The sequence below is a fragment of the Dama dama genome, chromosome 4 (genome assembly GCF_033118175.1).
Source record: "Dama dama isolate Ldn47 chromosome 4, ASM3311817v1, whole genome shotgun sequence".
Classification (NCBI taxonomy): domain Eukaryota; kingdom Metazoa; phylum Chordata; class Mammalia; order Artiodactyla; family Cervidae; genus Dama; species Dama dama.
In genome coordinates this window covers 40,441,200-40,453,677 of record NC_083684.1, presented here as the reverse complement: position 1 = coordinate 40,453,677, position 12,478 = coordinate 40,441,200, and the positions used below count along the sequence as shown (strand labels likewise).

Below are 12,478 nucleotides of genomic sequence, written 5' to 3'. Positions count from 1 at the left end.
CTCTTAATGGTGTTTGGAAAAAATATTGGCTATGAAATGATAGCTTCTATTGAAGATACATTACAGCTCTGTGATCTTCTTTGAAAAGCTTTTAACTTCGTAGTGCTTTGCAGAGCAGGAGACAAGTAGCTGAGGTGTTGCTTCTCTGCACTGATCATTCCAGACGCTCAGAAGCTTCTTCTGTAGCTGTGAGTGAGTGAGTGAAGTTGCTCAGTTGTGTCTGACTCTTTGCGACCCCATGGACTTTAGGAGCCTACCATGCTCCTCTGTCCATGGGATTTTCCAGGCAAGCCATAGCGGACTGTATTTGTTTCCTGTTGTTGCTGTTAAAATAGTAGTGGGTTAAAATAATCCTTTTACAGTTCTAGAGGACAGAAGTCCTGAAATCAAGGTGTCAGCAGGGTGGTAGTCTTTGTGGAGGCTGTTGGGGAGGATATGTTTCCTTGCCTTTTCTAAATTCTGGAGTCCACCTGCATACCTTGGCTGCTGGCCTCCGGCCTCCATCTTCAAGGCCAGCAGTATAATAGCGTCTTCTGTTCTCTCTCTGCTTCCACCATCATATCACCTTTTCTGACTTGACGCCACTGCCTCTCTCTTACATGTATCCTTATAACTGCATTACTGTACTCTCCCCATCCCAGATAATCCAGGATCATCTCCCCATTTCAAGAGCCTTGACTTAATCACTTCTGCAAAATCTTTATTGCCATGCAAAGTAGCGTGTTTTACAGATTCTGGAGATTAAGACCTAGACATCTTTGGGAGGCCTTATTCAGTATGCTCCTGGAGAAGGGAATGGCTACCCACTCTAGCATTCTGCCCTGGAGAATTCCATGGACTGTATAGTCCACGGGGTCTCAAAGATTCGGACACAACTGAGCAATTTTCACTTCACATTAAGTATGAATTTTCTTCCTCTGGGCAAATCTGTATAACTAATAAAAATTCATTTGAGGGTTGAAGAAAAGCAAAACAGGAAAATGTATTTATTTTTCAGTCAAACTGGGATGATGGTGAATCCTGAACTGACTCTAAATAGATATTTTGGGTTTTTATTTGAGCTCTTTAGTTTTTAAAAACTTAAAATCCATATTTATAGCTTGAGTAGCTTGAGTTAAAAATCCAAAAATTCTATGGTAGGTTTGTCAAAATAATTATATAGTTTATCTTTGAGGAAAAGTATTCAAAATACTCAAATTTTTATTTTAGGTCTTTGAAAATATAAACATCTGTTGTTTTGGCGATCACTATTGAGCTCCCATACACTGAGACAGAAATAGCTCACAAATATCCTTGAGTCACTGACTAAGTTGGAAACAGTTCTGCTGATGATTTCACTAGCTTCAGTAAATCAAATGGTTGCATTTGTATTCGTTTTTAAAGAGTACCCGCTGCTTCAGTTGGAGAAGGCTAAATAAAGAAACAAAAGAAAACCTTCCAGCTTGTGTCTTCTATCTTCTAGACTATAGAATCTGCATAAAAGATCTGTCACACAGGATCATCCTTGTGTGAGAAAGAAGTGTACTGGAACTAGTCACTACACAGAAATACACATCCTGTGTATGCACACACCTGTGTCATCTCTCATCTCTCAGATTCCTGATGGCAAGGATTGAAGGGAGGCTTAGGAAGTGGTGAGTGAGACAGGGACAGCCCCAGAAACAGTGATTGGTGACCAGAGAGGCTCAACAGGAACCAGGACTGATAAAGAATGTGGGCAGTATACTAGGGGTGGACCAAAGAATGTTATAGAAATCTTCAGAGGGCAAGCATTGGCAATCCTTTATGCACTGGCAAAAGAGAGAACTTGGTGGGCATCAGTCAGCAACTGTGGATGTAGTTCTGAGAGGAATGATAGAAACAGCAAGCCAGCCCCCCTACAAGGATTCTTTGCGGAGAGCTAGAATGGACAGTGGTTTTGCTGGACAGTCTTCCCCCGACAGCCAATGGCCTCAGGAGGTGATAAGCAGTGGGCTTAGCTTTAGGGAAGGCTGTCCTGGTCAGACAGCATTGAGAGAGCCCCACCACTGTCCCTGGCAAAAGGCCCCTGGAGCAGAAGTTTGGGTTTCTAGTAGCTTCAGCCACTGAAGCAGAATAGCCTGTCTTGGGAGACTCCATGCTGAGAACTCGGCCTGTGGCCTCAAGTCTGGTGCTTCTGATGCTTTCTCTGGATTACACATATGTTCCTTGTATGTGGGAAGTGGGGTTTCTTGTTTAGGAGCCTTTTTTCAGCGGGCACTGCAGTCTTTCCAAAAGCCACCAGAACGGATTGGTGAGTTTGACAAAAATGCGGGATACCAGATGAATAAATAAAAAATCAAATACATTTGTGTGTTTAATAGCTTTATTGAGATAAAATTTCCATCCCACAAAGTCTAGTCTTTTAAAGTAGGTAGTTCAAGACTTCCCTGGCAGTCCCGTGGTTACGACGCCACAGATGGAGTGTAGGGAACATGGATTTGATCCCTGGTTACTGAAGATCCTGCATGCTGCATGGTGCAGCCAAAAAAGAAATAAAATGTACAGTTTAGTGGTTTTTTTAGCATGTTTGCACAGTTGTGCAACGGTATCATACTCTAATTTTAGGACAATTTTATCACTCCAGAAAGAAACCTTGACCCCATCCTCCCACCCCCCACATTAATTATATTTTGATATAAGAAACAATTAGAAATTAAAATTTTAAAGTAACATAATAACATCAAAAGTGAAATATTTAGTGATAAATTTGACAAAACACTGCTGAGAGAAACTAAAGAAGACCTGAATAAATGGAAAAGTATACCATGTTCATGGATTTGAATAATCAATATTATTACGCTGCCCATTCTCTCCAGTTGATCTGTAGATCCAGTACAATCCCAGTCATAATCCCAGCAGGAAATTAGCTATATTCAAATTTTAAAAATGATTTTAAAAATGCCAACAGGCCTTGGAAAGATACTGTTAAGAAAATGAAAAAGACAAATCACAGACTGGAAGAAAATCTTGCAAAACACATTTTGTATCCAAAATGTATCTAGAACTCTTACAACTCAGTAAGATTTACAAACCAGTTTTTTTAAAAAGATTTACTGGAGAAGGAAATGGCAACCCACACCGGTATTCTTTCCTGTAAAATCCCGTGGACAGATGAGTCTGGTAGGTTACAGTCCATGGGGTCACAAAGAGTCAGACACGACTGAGTGACTTCAAATGGTTCCATGTAAATTAAACAAACAAACAAAAAAATTTGAATTGATAGTTTAATAATTTTTTAATAAACTGAATGTAAAGAAGTATATGAAAAGATGCTTAAGATCCTTGGACATTGGGGAAATACAAATTACAGCCACTGCGTACCTATTAAAATGTCTTAAGAGAAAAAGAAGAAACGAAAAACAACTGATAGTACCAAGTGCTGGTGAGATTGTGAAACTCGTACATTGCTGCTAGGAATGCGGCACAATACAGCCGCTTTGGAAAACAGTTTGACAGTTTGTTATCAAGTAAAACACATACTTATCTTGTGACCCAGCAGTCCCCCATCTAAGTGTTGAGAGAAATGAAAGCATATGTCTGTACAGAGACCTGTATACAAATATCTAGGGCTTTATTCATATTAGCCCAAAATTAGAAACAACTGTATGCCATCAACCAGTGAATTGACAGACTGTGGTATGTCCATACAGTGGAGTCCTACTCAGCAATAAAAAGAAACAGAACACAGGTACACCTAACAATGTGGATGAATTTCAAAGGCATTATGCTAAGTGAGAGAAGCTAGACACAAGAAACTCCATATTCTGTGATTCCATTGTTTTCTTTTTATTTTTTTGACTGTCCTGGGTCTTCATTGCTGTACAGGTTTTTCTCTAGTTGTGGTGCACGGGCTTCTCATTTCAGTGGCTTCTCTTGTTGCGGAGCGTGGGCCCTAGGGCTCACTGCCTCAGTGGTTGCAGCGCTCGAGCTGGCGTGCTGGCTCGACAGTTGTCTCACTGTTGGGCTTAGTTGCTCCGTGGCGTGTGGGATCTTCCTGGACCAGGGTTTGAACCCGTGTCTCCTGCGTTGGCAGGCAGATTCTTTACCCCTGAGCCACGAGGAAAGCCCTGTGATTCCATTTATATGACCTTCTGGAAAAGGCAAAACCGTAGGAACAAATCAGATCAGTGTTGCCAAAGGCTTAGGGGTGAGTGAAATGGACTCGGCTGCAGAGAGGCATGAGGGAAACTTTTTGGATTGATGGAAATGTTCAATATCTTGGTAGTGGTGGTGGTAATATTTGTTAAAACTTGTTGAACTGTCAGTTTAAAAGGAAGAATCTTGTTACATGTAAATAATACTTCAGTTTGAAAAACGTTAAAGAAGCAACCATGATATACCTCAGAGTTCAGTTCAAGCCCCTTCTCCTTCATGAGGCTTTCCCCAGTCATCTCCTTGTTTCATGGCCCTCTGGTAAGTCCCTTCCAGGGCACACATGTTTTTGGTTCCTGTTAACCCCAGCTTGGGCTTTCTTTGGCACGGCTGCCTCAGCTCCTGAGAGCAGTGACTTGCTGAACTCACTGCTCTTTTAACACAGCCAGACCCTGCCTACAGCCAGCTCTGAGAGGCCAGGTGTGCTGGTGAGGTGCTGGAAGCTGGAGCTCAGACTGAGTGGGCTTCTTTGACTGTCTTGTTCTCTCAAGTACCTCGCCTAAGCTCTTGCTCTCTTTTCCTCCACAGGTTGGGATAAACATTCCTATGGTTACCATGGTGATGATGGGCATTCCTTCTGCTCCTCGGGGACTGGCCAGCCCTATGGTCCCACATTCACTACAGGAGATGTGATTGGGTGCTGCGTCAACCTCATCAACGGCACTTGCTTCTACACCAAGAATGGCCACAGCCTTGGTGGGTACATAGGGGACCTGGGAGGGTCTGCCATGTGGAGCCACTTTGGTTGACGAAGCCAGGTTTTAAAGCCAGAGCCATGCCTTATATCCTCTGCTGAGCTCTGGGGAACTTCAGCCTTTTCTAAGCATTGGAGCCTTGAAAGGGGAAAAGAGTGTATAGGGGTTCTCCTTTTGCTAATCCATCCATTCAACAACATTTATTGAGCCTGGGTCAGTGCTGAGGGAGAGTAATGTCATGGTCATGCTCCTGGCCTGTGTGACACTCACTGGAGCAGGGTTAGGGTTGATAAGAAGTTTGAGGGGCTCTAGTACATACTGGACAGTGGAAGTGATTTCTATGCCAGTTGCCTGGGCCCAGACTTTGGCTGGCCCTTCTGTCGGGCGCTGGTTGCTGTGGAGCCACAGTGAGGGCTGCTCTAGTACAGGAGGTAAACAGACAAGCTGGAGTCAGATGGGGCCAGGTCTCTTCTGGCCATTTTGTGGTTAACAGACAGCAGCTTGGACAGAATTATGTTGAAAAGGTCCCTTTGGTTAAACTCAGAAGGACAAACTGACTGGAGTAAGGGCCGAGGAGGAGGCAGATGGCCTGAGACCCAGCCGTGGTGATGGGTGCAGACAGTGGAGAACAGGCCTGCAGAGGCCTCGGCGTGGCGCGGCATGGGTTGGTGACAGGTGGGGCACAATGGCGAAAAGGGAACCTGGGAAAGTAGCTGGATTAGTGATGCCATCAACCAGTCAGAAACCCAGGAGCAGCAGCAGGCAGGTGGAGGATCCCTTGCAGAGCAGTCCTGTACACACAGAGAAACTTAGGATAGAACTTCAGAGAGGGGAACTCCGGCTGTTCTGACACCTTGCCCTGGTAGGGGTGGGTACTGTTTGGCCCTTGAGGGAGCGGAACTCACAGCCAGAGTGGCCGTGAGGTGGTACCTAATTGCTGAGCAGGCCTGCCTGAGTTTGCAGAGGTCTCTAATCCAGCAGAACCATACCAGCCAGGTTGACCAGAGGCTTTGCCACAAAAGGGAGTTGGGCATTTGACTTTGAACCCAACTCATAGGAGGCTCACTTCCCCTAGTTTCAGGGGCAGTCAGAAGGTGGCTGCCACTCCCCACATCCCTTCTATGGCTTCTCCAAGCCCAAGCAAAATCAGGGGACCGGCGTGGAAATCAGGTCTACTTCTGGCAGGTGATCAGGAGCCAGCATTCCTCAGCAGGGCAGTCAGATGCCATGGCCCGGAGTGGGCAGCCAGGAGCATAGCCCAGATGCCGCAGAGCTGACCCAGCTGCACGTCCAGGAAACCCTCCCCTGACCCGTGGCCATCTAGCCACAAGTGCTGGTATCCAGCCTGGAAGGAATTCGCTGCTCCAGGGCAAGGCCTCATTCCCCACTCTGTTCTTGGACTCCAACCATTTCTTGCTTCTTGACTCTTCTGCTGTCAGAGTCCAGGGGCCACTGTTACGGGCTCTCAGTCCTTGCCCAAGTCCTGCTTCACTTGCCGCTCCAGGCCAGGTCCAGTCCTGCCTCTCTCCTCTGAACACCTGCCCTCCTTACTTCTCTTCAGCTTGTCCTCACTTTTCTCAGAACATGGCACCTGCCGTGGGACACGACATTTGGGACATACTTGTTGTTCTCTCTGCACCTGCACCTCCCTCCTCTGGGCCCTCAACCCTTTGTCAGTCTAGATCCCTAAAGAGCTCATGGCCACCTCAATGTCAGCCAGACCCTATCACTGTTTTTAAAAACTTACCTCTGTAGTACATGTTTATATAGACCCCATGCTAGACCTTACACTTCTCATAATTAAACTTCCTTTAGGTCTGTATTGTCAGTTTTCTTAGTCTGTCAAGATCTGCTTTGGTCTTGCTCATCCTGTCTCCAATATTTGGTATCCTCTTCAGCTGTTCAATTCAGTTCAGTCACTCAGTCATGTCCGACTCTTTGCAACCCCATGAACTGCAGCACACCAGGCTTCCTTGTCCATCCCCAACTCCCGGAGCTTACTCAAACTCATGTCCATTGAGTCAGTGATGCCATCCAACCATCTCATCCTCTGTCATCCCCTTCTCCTCCTGCCTTCCATCTTGCCCAGCATCAGGGTCTTTTCCAATGAATCAGTTATTTGCATCAGGTGGCCAAAGTATTGGAGTTTCAGCTTCAGCATCCGTTCTTCCAGTGAATATTCAGTACTGATTTCCTTTGGATGGACTGGTTGGATCTCCTTGCAGTCCAAGGGACTCTCAAGAGTCTTCTCCAACACCACAGCTATATGTTAACAGCTACATGTTAACAGTCTTTAACTGTGTGTTATCCTAAGTTTGGGTAAGCATGTTTGTGTGTGTTTTCATCATGAAGATACTGATAAAAATATTGGAAGAGGACAAGGCTGGATTTGAGCCCTTCAGCCTACAGCTTGTCCAGGTAGACACCAGCCATTTAAGAAGCACTTCACTATGTTATTCTGAAGCTCGAGTTTTTCTGTCTTGCCCACAAGGTTACTGCTGAGACCTTACTAAAAAATGAATCCGACCTATCCTCTGCATCTTCTAGATCACAAAATTTAAAGGAAGGGTCAATTAACTCTCAGTGATACACCACTTGGTAACTCTTCTAATGACCTTATTTTCTTCTCACAAGCCAGCATGTCAATGTGATGTGCTTGAGAATCTCACGCAGGATCAGTGAGCCAGTGACTGCTCTCTCGCCTCAGAACCTTTTTCCTTTTAGAGAAACAGAGTGACAATTCTTGCCTCCAGCCGCCCTGCTCCTTTTATTTGCTCCCTCGTCCTCTGTCACAGCACTCGCCCTGTGTGTCACTAGTCAGCTGTCTGTGTCATTACTAGTTGTACACCATCTCTTTTGCTGGAGTTGGCAGCACTCTTTGGGCCAGGCTTACAGCTGGTTTCCCTAGTGCCTCACACAGGGCCTGGCTCCTGCGAGGTCTCAGCAAATACTTGATGGGAGGACAAATGAATGTTCTGAGTGAATGGAGACTGATGTCTCACCCACAAGTAGTCCCTGTGCTTCCAGAGTAATTTTTTTTCCCCTGCAAACCTTGGGATCTTAGTTCCCTGGTTAGAGATCAGACTCAGACCCCTGCAGTGGAAGTATGGACTCTTAACCAGCAGCTCACCAGGAAAGCTCCTAGAGTAGTTTTTATGCAGGTTCTCTCTGCCCTCAGCCTCAGTGCCCCCTAGCTCTGTGTCTTTGGCTCAGGGTACTTCTCATCAGCAGGTTTGTATGTCCTTTCTGCATCCTGGATCTTTGCCTGGACTTCTCAGATCTTCCCGTGGGCCATCTCATATCTTGCTATCACAGTGGCTTTGTGGAGACTCCTGGAGACCTGCAGGGCTGTGGGAAGCAGTGTCGCCCTTGTCCAGTGCAGTAGTGGGTGGAGTAGCCTCTCTCCACATCCTCCTGGATGTCTTCTCAAGTGCCACTGTGAGACAGAGCCAGGTGAGCTGGGTGGGTCATCCCCTGGGCAGGAGCTTGGCAGGTGCCTTGCCCTGTGGTACAAGTCCAGCCAGCTTGTACCTGGACCTCACAGTTTACAAGGCAGCTTTCACAGAGAATCGGTTTCTTCTTTCTTCTAGGGGTGTTGGGTGTATCATTACCCTCTTTTGTCAGATAGGCTCAGAAAGATTGGGTGGCTTGTCAAAGGTCACACAGCAGGTAATTGATAGAGCCTGGACTCCCCCTTCTTCCAGAGTTCTGTGGGCCTCTCCACAAGCGTGGGAGCCCAGCAGCAGTAGCCCGGCCACACGGAGATCCATGGGGGCAGCTCCCATGCAGATCTGGTGGGTGGAGTGGGTGGACATTGAGGGGCTTCCAGAGTCCATCCTGCTGGTTCTGTGACCGCTGACTATGCACATGGGGCTGGCAGTGGCCACAGGCAGGCAGGTCATTGGTTTATGAACTTCTTTCACTGAGGAGCAAAATAGCCCAATAAAGAATGTAAACATTTCTCTGCGCCTTGGTTTTTTCATACGTAAACCAGTGTCAGAGACAGTATACACCTTCCAGGCCTGTTCTGAATATTAAATGCTTCCTTGTAAGAGGTGAAACAAGTGCCCGGCACAGAGGAAGCACATGGGATGCGCTGGCTAGCTGTCAGGATTCTGGCCCGAGGCTTCCTGGGAGGCCTGTCTTCAGACCCTCCCCTGTTCTTTTGTCCTGATGGATTTCAGTTTATTTTCTGGGTGGAGTTGAGGGAGAAGACAGGGACCTCTGAGTAGTCTGTGGTTTGAAAATCTCTCAAGCCAAAAGCTTAGGAATTTCTAGAGGATGTAATAAGAATTTATCTTAAAAAACAGGTAGACTGTGAGTCCTTGGGAGAGTCTCCTTTGGCTTTGAGTTACTTCTCAACCTGCAAAACATGAATGCTCTGGTTTATATACCGAGGCCCCTCTCCTGCTCGGGCCTGCTGATATGTTTTAGGTCTTGCTCCCCTCTACCCTCACTTCCTGTTCCGGACTGGGGTCCCTAGAAACACAGTCTCTTTTCTCGGCAGGAAGGCTCAGAGGGTACACAGGCCAGTATTAACCTGGGCTTTGTCAGCGCAGAATCTCTGGGGACCCTGGGCAAATAGGGGCTGAAGATGGGCAGCTGCCACCCTCTCTGTCGCCACTTCTCTGTCAGTGTTGGTACGAACGACTAGTTTCTGCTGGTTTTATGACTGCTGGCAAATCATTTAACTGCTGAAGCTGGCTTTCCACATCTGTAAAATGGGGATAAGAAAGCCTCCTCCCTTAGTCGGTCTAAGCACCAGATGTTAACACCTAACTAAGCACTCCCTTAGTTAGCACCATAGTTGGTCTACGGATCAGATGAGGTAATGGGTAGAAAAGAGCCTGGCATACAGAGTGAAAGTGAAAGTGAAGTCGCTCAGTCATGTCCAACTCTTTGCGACCCCACGGAGAGTGTAGCCTACCAGGCTTCCCTGTCCATGGGATTTTCCAGGCAAGAATACTGGAGTGGGTTGCCATTTAAATATGTGTTGGATCAAGAGAGTGTGGTCAGGCCTGGAGAGGCCCTAGTATCACTCATTTGGGTGTTGGTCCTTCCTAGCAGATTTCCCCCAAGAGGATAGAAATGCTGTGGACAAATACCCAAATATCAGACTTCATTCTGGCCAGGATGTAAACCTACCAGGCCCTGGCTCGTGCTGGCCCTCCACCATAGGGGTGATGTGGTGACCAGCCCCTCCCCCAGCCATTGTGACAGGCCCTCTGGGGGCCCACAGAGGTGTGGGAATCCACCATGTGGCCTGATGACTGTTCCTTTCCCTCCGCAGGTATAGCCTTCACAGACCTCCCGGTAAGTACTGCTGTGGGGTCTTCTGCTCTGGCCCCTGGGGGCTGACAGGCATAGTGCAGGCACAGTGGGGTCCTGCCCTCTCCCCAACCAGCGGTGTGTGCTGTGCCATCAGCTTGAAAGTATCAGTAAGGGGCCCTGCCAGCCTTCTCTCTCCAGCAGCAAGGCCCGGTCTTCCTCCACAACTCTTAGTAGGTGACCATGATTTGTGGCATTTCCAGAGGCAGCCAGCGGGTGGGGCACAGTGTAGGCAGAGATGAGGTAGCTCCATGGCTCAGTTCGTCTGAATCAGTTCTGTGTGGGTTATACCCAGTGGACTCACGGGCAGAGTATAGAAAATTGTTCCTGAAGTGTTAGGGAGCTGGGTCCGTGTACATCCCCATCAGATCCCTGAGGAAATCCAGCACTCTTGGGGACTGAGCCTGCTACCATGCAGGGTGCCCCTGAGCCAGAGACTTGAGCTTTATGGGGTAAAGGGTCAGGTTTTCCTGCTGACTTAGTTCAGGGCACCCCACTCCTTCTCAGTTATGAGTCACCCCGGGCCTTGTCACATGCAGGGCCTCCACCCAGAATGGTGGGAGTCTGGCCTGGCTGTGTGCCCTGGCTGGTTCTGGAAGGAGGAAGGGTTTGCTGGCCCTGGGGCCTACTTAGGGATCCTGGGCACCCCTGTGACACTCTAGGAATAGGAAATGCCCTCATGATCTGAGGGCCCTCCTCAAGCTCAGACTACAGCACCTCTGTCTGTGTGTCAAAATCCTTCCCTCCTGCCTGGAGTCCCCAAAGGGTGGGCTGTGGTCCTAGGTGGAGCACACAGATACAGGAGAATTCTGACCCTGAGTGGGGAAGAGTCTAGTGGTGGAGATGTGACATGAAACACTCAGATGTGGGTGTGACAGCACTCTCTGCCAAGTGCTGGAAAGGCTGAGCCCAGAGTGTGGTAACAGCACGTGATAGGAATGATACAGGGCCTGAGGATGGAAGGTGGAAGAAAAGACTGGGAGCCCGGGGACAATGGGGAGGAGGCTGCCGAGACATTGGGCTGTAGCATGGGAGCCATAGGAGGAGTGAGGTAGAAGTTGGTCCAGGCAGGGGCTAGGGAAGCGGGGAGCCCCACACCAAGAGGACATGCCCAGACATCACTGGCCAGAAGATCCTCCTCTAAGTGAGCCTCAGACAGGAAGGGCTTTTCTTTACCCTTTTCCAGTGTCAGGGGGTCCAAACCACTTAACGCCCTTGGCCCTACTCTCCCCTTCCTCCCCTCTTTTCCTGTCTCCCCGCATCCCTTCCTGCCCCCTCAGAACCCCTTTTGTTGTGGTCCTGATCGCTCTGAGAGGAGCCATCACCCACCCCTACAGCAGATTTTCACAGGCACGCCTGCAGGGTGGCGGGGCCCGGCCTGCCTCTGTGTGCCCTGGCTGAGTCCCAAATGGGGGCCTTGGGCTTTGGGGATACTACAGCCTCTAATGCGGGGAAGGAGACTCCGCGTTGAGCCTGGCTTTTCTTTTGCTTTCTCCCCTCTAACTTTGGGGGAGTAGTTCTCTGCTCGGGAGGTGGGCAGCACTTGGCTTAGCCTTGCCCCTCCCACCCCCCCAGCCATGTTGCAGTTCGCTCAGAGCCGAAGCAGCGGCCTACAGGAGCCAGCGCCTCCCTGCTCTGGGCGGGGTGAGATGAGGTGAGGCCCTGCTGCCCCCCCTTGCCCTCAGGGCCCAACTGACATTTCATTCTCCTCCTCAGGCCAACCTCTACCCCACCGTAGGCCTGCAGACACCCGGGGAGATTGTGGACGCCAACTTTGGGCAGCAGCCCTTCCTGTTTGACATTGAGGACTACATGCGGGAGTGGCGTGCCAAGGTCCAGGGCACTGTCCACTGCTTCCCCATCAGTGCCCGGCTTGGCGAGTGGCAGGCGGTGCTGCAGAAGTGAGTCCCCCGCCCCCACCCTTTCCCTGCCCTGCCCCCTCCCAGGGGCCTCACTCTCCTGTAGACCCCTGAACTGCTGCAAGCTGCTCTTGTGAACTCTAATGGGTAGCGTTCCTTCTGGAAAGCACTCCCAGGATGACTCTTGTCTGCTGCTCTCCTGCCCTTCTCTTAGTTCACTTCTCCAGAGCTGCTCCTGGTTGAGCCTGTGCCCCTCCACTGGATCAGAAGGCCCTGGATGTAATATCACTGGCAGGCTGTTTCCCTTCCCCAGCTCATCTTGCAGAGGATGTCCTAAGATGCCCTGTGGCCTCTTCCTCTGTGGATTTTTTTTCCATCATAGGGAGTATCTGTCATGCCATGACTCTGGCCTCAGGTCACTGC

The 12,478-nt window shown here is 48.8% G+C and overlaps 1 protein-coding gene across 3 annotated transcripts in view; it reads left to right on the top strand.

Moving 5' to 3' along the window:
* Window positions 1-12,478, top strand: part of RANBP10 (RAN binding protein 10) — a 56,767-nt gene that overhangs the window by 34,111 nt on the left and 10,178 nt on the right. For all 3 annotated transcript variants that reach the window (XM_061138747.1, XM_061138745.1, XM_061138746.1), the window contains exons 4-6: window positions 4,702-4,869; window positions 10,159-10,181; window positions 11,913-12,097. In XM_061138747.1, coding sequence (XP_060994730.1) covers window positions 4,702-4,869; window positions 10,159-10,181; window positions 11,913-12,097 — 376 coding nt within the window. The remainder of the gene's footprint in view (window positions 1-4,701; window positions 4,870-10,158; window positions 10,182-11,912; window positions 12,098-12,478) is intronic.